At 36.2% G+C, this 6,162-nt stretch overlaps 1 protein-coding gene across 1 annotated transcript; it reads right to left on the minus strand.

The window, feature by feature from the left end:
• Nucleotides 1-2,646: 2,646 nt before the first annotated feature.
• On the minus strand, nt 2,647-5,506 carry LOC145237131 (solute carrier family 25 member 32-like). Its single transcript, XM_080099888.1, has 7 exons — nt 5,322-5,506; nt 4,638-4,788; nt 4,469-4,557; nt 4,147-4,295; nt 3,926-4,039; nt 3,642-3,787; nt 2,647-3,289 (listed from the first exon to the last, which is right to left on the minus strand). The coding sequence occupies exons 1-7, from the start codon at nt 5,425-5,427 to the stop codon at nt 3,154-3,156; spliced, it is 891 nt and encodes a 296-aa protein (XP_079956014.1). The 5' UTR covers nt 5,428-5,506; the 3' UTR covers nt 2,647-3,153.
• Between the last annotated feature and the right edge of the window lie 656 nt (nt 5,507-6,162).

Consider the following 6,162-nt stretch of genomic DNA (forward strand, 5'->3'; position numbering starts at 1 on the left):
AAAAATAAACTACAATCAAAAAAACTAAAATTACGAATTCTATGTAAAAAAACTAAACTGCAACTGAGTTCTAAAGCATAACCTCGCCCACTATTTAGTTTGTCTACTGATGACGACATTTACGTACAAATAAAACTAAACCTCACAAATGCAAACAGGCGGTAACAACAAGCTACCTTAACCTTGAGAAGCGCTGACCTCTAAACCAACTCGGTCAGCATTTACGAAATGTAAGCCTTCGTCGCGCCTATTTAAGAGCACCTTGTAACTAGAACCACAGTGTACGAAATTATTGTCAATTTGAAAAATATTTGTGGCATTAAACTGGTAATACATTGCTTAAATGACTAATAAGAAGGCTTGTCTACATGTTAAAGCGACAATCTGTAATCACCACATGATGTCATAAGAATCATTTGACTGATTTCGTCACTTCATCAGTCGCGTTCTAATTTCGAGCCCTAATGTCTCTGTTGGGTTTGTGCCAAGGTCCAAAGTCCGCAGGCGATGAGTTTGCCACGTGAGGCGCGTTGAGTGTGGGGAATGGGGATTACTATGCTTCATTTGTTTTGAAAAACACACGTCAACCGGTTCACGCAAAAGCCGGGAAATTGTGGTGTTCTGGTTTTCAAGTTCAAATAGTGGGAATTGCTTAGTCAGCGTTGCGTTGCATCGCAAGTAAGCCAAACGCTTTGCATGGTAGGCTGTCGCCGCCTAACAAACTAAATTGACACACATAATATACAGTCTAAATAAATTGTGTTAATTAGTTTTATAATATACTTTTGGACAAAATCACATAATTAGGCTAATGTTTGTTTCAGAATACAATAAGGCAGTTCTTTTTCAAAGGTTGGAGTAAATTCACATTTTCGTAGACTGTAGTCTTCCATCTTAAAAGTGGCCTTGGTATATTGAACCCGTAATCCCCTTATGTCCAAAAACCACAAGCCCTTAACTTGTGTGCGCAAATTGCCTGCCTGCTGGCTACCGTAAAATAGTTAAGTCAAACCAGCATTTTATGTAGCTGTAAATGCAAGCTTCTCGGATGCGCTTGATTCACATCCTGTTTACAACCAGAAGTTGCAAATGAGGTAATTAGAAGGTATAGTCTGACACCTAGCGGATAGCCTTTATTTTGTAATCGAATAACACGAGTTGTCGAAAGAAACGTCGCAATAGGCCACCCAACGATCGTCTACCAAAAACAAGACAGGCAACCCGTATAAAAATTTTAACAAACACGTTTTTATTTTTGTGATGATGATGTTTAATTCGAATCTAATGCGTATTTTAAAATACATGGCCATGGGCTGCTCATGTCATCACTCATAAGGTTCTGAGCGCGACAAAGTAGAGGACACAATTGGTGGATAGATATTAAACGCGTTGCAGCTATACCGTTTTGTTTGCCTAAATTGGATTCCCTTGCCCACAACGTCGCAACGAATAAACTTTGGTCACAAAGAATTGCGAAACTGCGTATTTAATTAAACTTTTTGGCAAAGACTAGGACCTAATAAAGGTATCTAACACCAAGACTTGAATGGAGGGGTGATTGCATGGGTGGTGATTCAATTGAGGCCAAGACGGCGCTAACTGCATTTGCGCGCTCTCACTCAGCAGCGCTGCTGTCTTTCTTTGTTGGTTTGTGTCACAATTTACCAACATGCCAATAGAGTTTAGAGTTGTCTTTTCTGTGTCAACAGTTCAAGGAAAGACGTAAAACATGCAAAATAACATCGCAACGTCTCGTCACTCAGCTTAGTCGTAACATTTCTGGCTAGCCTATACCTTAGGCCTACATGCTTGCTTTACCAGAAAACATGCATCATTACTATGAAAACCGTATTGGGGTGCTAAGCATTGTAACAGTAGCAAAAAGAGAAACATTTTATACCAACAAATAATTTTTGGTGTAGGCTTCATTTCGGTTCAGGTAAAATCACTGACCGAAAAAGGTTTAAGGACTCCTTTAGTAATTAGTTTAATTTAAATTCTACTCATTATGCTATCACGGCATTATCAAACAAGGATTTTCACCTTGCACTACGCAACGCATTAAAATTCGTTTTCAACACCTCCTTAACTGCCATCTGGCGCATTCTTTAGTCATTAGTGCAATCTTTACATCAATGCTTGTTTTGGTGGTAATTAAAAAAAGCTGTATCTTTATTTTTTTAGTTATGTTTCTAGGAGTTCAGTCCTGGTTTGTTTTAGTATCCAAAAGACTTTATTTGATGAGAGTTAGATGTCATAATACCGGAATACTAAAAAGAGCATGTATTTCTAAAATATACAACCGACTGACGTTCGCACATGTCGAGATATTTTACTACAGTTTTAGATACCCCACAAAATATACTTTTTAAAAACGTATTGGAACAATTCCGGTTTTACTTTAGTTCAGGCCTTTCATGGCGCGATAACAAAATGTGGTTTCGGATGACCGCGCTAAAACTTTATTTTTTGTGTGATTAACAGTATTTTCAGTTATCACGTTAAAGTTAAAATTACTTGTTTTCAAAACTACGTTTTTAGTTTTAATCCGCAAATCATATCGCAAAAAATACTTAAAACGATTTGTACTGCCTCTGAAAGCACACGGATTGCATACATTTGTCTGAAAGTTAGCTGACACACAAATAACAATATCACATTTTTTGTCGAATGATACAATTAAAAATAAATTATTTCTGAGGAGCATAACAAATTGCATCAGATTAAGGGCAGGAGAAACACAAATTGGTAACGAGACAATAAATACATCGTAACGACAGAAACAACAGGAGACTCTGATAACTACATATGCATATTGTGCCTAATATCTTATATTTGGTTATTTGGTATATATATGGTTAAACTTACTAAAATTAGGTGTTGCATTTTTTATAGAGTGCAGAATTCACATTTTATTGCAGCATTAAATATTCTCTTTATTGTTACTTTCGCCAACAATCAGTCATACTAATTTTCAGAATATATATTAACAGATAAAAAAGATGACAAATTAAGTTAAAAAATAATTCTATCTTTATTTAAGTCTCTGCTTGAGTATTGTTAAACATGTCCCAGTATCCAATTTAGCCCTACACTAGATGCAGGATTTCCTCATTACAAATTTGCTACATCCATGTGGTTACTGATGACATGTCAGGTTTTAGCTGTCGAAATTTCAGGAAGGTTTTCCATCAATAGTTCGTACGTAAAGAATGTAATGCAACAAGCTGGAGTTACACGCAATAAATTTGCACCTAGCCCTTTGTAGAACCCTTTCCATCCTTCATTCCTAAAAACGTTTTTGTTAATTTTAATAATGTTTTGCAATTTTTGTTCACTTTCCAATTATTCATAGTTTGGGTCTTTAAGGGCAAATAATCAAAGCCATATGTAATTTTTTTTAAAGTTTCCTGGTTTATGTCTTTGCTGGTACATAAACTGGTAGCACTAAATTTAATTATTTTGTTTCGTTATTTGCTTCAGTAACTTGTAAACAAGGCATAACACAGTTGTTTTACAATATGTTGTCATTTTGTCAAATCTATGGCAATTTTTAACTGTTACTCCCTGGCAAAATAAAGAGCACCATTAAGTTACTTTTTATAGTGCAAGTATTTGTAACCTGTAAGTTTAAAACTTACCGCCATGTTGATATGATGACATCCCATATCCCCTTGTAAGCTCTATGTTGTTCTTGCAACCTTGCTCTGATAACTTGATAAGGATAAGTTGACGTCGCTGCCGTGATTTTTGATATAGCTGACATTGCAATGATATCAGCAGTTCTCTAAAATAAAACAACACATGACACTTGCACCATTTTTGGCCAATTTGCTGCAGAATTGTAACATACTACAATCAACAGTAAATGAAGTCTTGATTACAATATCGTTGTTAACAATGCAGTTTTTAGGAAATGCATTACCATTTTCGCTCCCACATCCACATTTCGTCGATTGGCATTCCAAATTTTAAGTCGTTCATACACAAAAAACTGTACAGCACCATGGCTTGTTCCCAAAAGACCTGGTACCAAACCCTGGAAAATAACAGGTCTTCAGCTTAACCTTTTCTGCCAAGCTCTTATTTTAAGGTAACATGAAGCATTTTGATACAATACAAGCTACGATATGCACTTGTACATACTTTATACAGGCCTCTGATTCCATTCTGTTTGTACAGGCTTGAAATCGTGTGAAATGTTCCTCTATAAATTTTTGTTTGCGACTCATATTGAAGACAAAGGCGAGTTTTGGCAATCCACACAGGATTTGTAATAAGCAGTGTAATTGAACCTGAGAAAATTAAATCGCTCAAATTTATTAACGACCAGTACTTTACCATTTTGCAATGGTTGAAAATACTTTTGGTAGAACTATTGAGAGTATAAAATGTATCCAAATTAGCTTAGCACTATGTTTAGGCATTTTTTTAGTTTAGATAAATAAGAAAAATAACTATCTGGTACCTGAAACTATTCCACATGAAAGGTACTGAAATGCTGTCAACGGTTTTGATGCATCACCTCGGTTTAACTGATTTTTAATTGTCTGATAACTGTAAATAACGAACATTAACATTGACAGAATTGAACCAGTTACAAGTTATACAACTTAAAACATACCATTAAAACTTACAGAAAGAAATACAGTCCCCAGCTCATACCAGCCCCTATAATATTGGGGGTAACGCCAGCATACAGTCCTCTGAATCCCTGCTTTTTCCACACACTTTTGGTGAGATCCCACATGCTGTTGTACTGGGGACGACTTGAGAGGCCATCGCTAACTTTTGAATTAAAGGCACTGTTTATTAATGATTTACTTCAAGAACCAAAATGCAATTCAACTTGTAAAACACTACATTTAACCCATAGTTTTATGGTAACCAACACATGCAGAGGGTATGTTTAGGTCTGGAAGAAGAATGTAAAAAAGCACACCATACTCCATACAACTATCATTAAAATTGTCTTATAGTGTCTATAGACCAGGGGTGGGCAACCTGCAGCCTGCGGGCCACATGCGGCCCTTTGAATAAATTTGTGCGGCCCGCAGAGACACTTGGATTGCAAATGTACTGGCAAACTAGTCAAATTATTATATTTTTTTGTATGCTGCTGGAATCAAATGTGAATTTTTCTTGTAGTAAGGCATTTTTGGTATGCAACGAAGTAAAATTACCTTGTGTTATATAAAGGTGCGGCCACGATCTAATCATCGCAATTGTATTTGGCCCCACAGTGACAAAGGTTACCCATCCCTGCTATAGACAGTCTAAACAGCCAATTTTTTATTAAGCACAGGTAAACGTTATCTTACCTGAAAATCGAATCTTTATGAGATCAAGTGGGTGAAGTATTGATGTTGCAGTTACCCCTCCTGCAACACCAGCCACAAAGTGCTTATAGTTAAACGTACTGTTCATAACTTTAGTCTTTACATAATTGTTTCATAGTCAATGCTATAATACTGCAACCTGCAAGGAATATGTAAAGTTAACACAAACACACACAAATCCACTTGCACTCAAGTTTTTTAAGTCATGCCTCTGTAAACTGCTGAGTAATCAAATTGCAATTAACCGAGCATGCCCACATAACGTTATTTTAAGACGCTGTTGTGTTGATTGGTGTTCAATCCCAAACGATAAAGAGGCAGAACTAAATAAAGACTTACTTGTGTTAAAAACGCGTAAACAACAACCATTGAGCAAGCAACTACACGAGAACGTTGCATTTTGCTATCGTCATCCGAATAAAACGTGTGACGTCACATATCATCGAGTCACGTGGGTAACATTGCAGCAGACACTTTGCTTCATGCAAACTAATATACTATCTTTAATTAGTGTTTGCTTTCCGTTGCAGCAAATGTTAATCTTTCAAAATATTAAAACTTTAGTTCGTAATTAACGTTGATGATATACATATAATTGCAGTTTACGTTTTATAAACTTTCTTTGAAATTTCTTTGAGTTGACCTTTTGACAGGTCAACGAGTTCACGTCAAACACGAAATCACCACCGACAGTAATCACTAATTAGTAAACAAGTGCAAACAAATAATCAAACATTAATCCTATTACCGCTTCAATTGCGGTCTCTCACAAAAGAACAGTGGCGCCAGCAATGTCCCACAACTGGTGATTTATAACAAAACC

Source organism: Phallusia mammillata, chromosome 7 (genome assembly GCF_965637545.1).
Source record: "Phallusia mammillata chromosome 7, kaPhaMamm4.hap1.1, whole genome shotgun sequence".
NCBI classification, from domain to species: Eukaryota; Metazoa; Chordata; class Ascidiacea; order Phlebobranchia; family Ascidiidae; genus Phallusia; species Phallusia mammillata.

Excerpts from the sequence above, each read along its gene's own strand:
- LOC145237131 (XM_080099888.1), bottom strand. The coding sequence starts at position 5,427 with ATGAACAGTACGTTTAACTATAAGCACTTTGTGGCTGGTGTTGCAGGA. Across the intron at positions 4,789-5,321 it reads CATAAAGATTCGATTTTCAG|TTAGCGATGGCCTCTCAAGT; the intron begins GTAAGATAACGT and ends TTAATTCAAAAG. Across the intron at positions 4,040-4,146 it reads GAATCAGAGGCCTGTATAAA|GGTTTGGTACCAGGTCTTTT; the intron begins GTATGTACAAGT and ends GTTATTTTCCAG.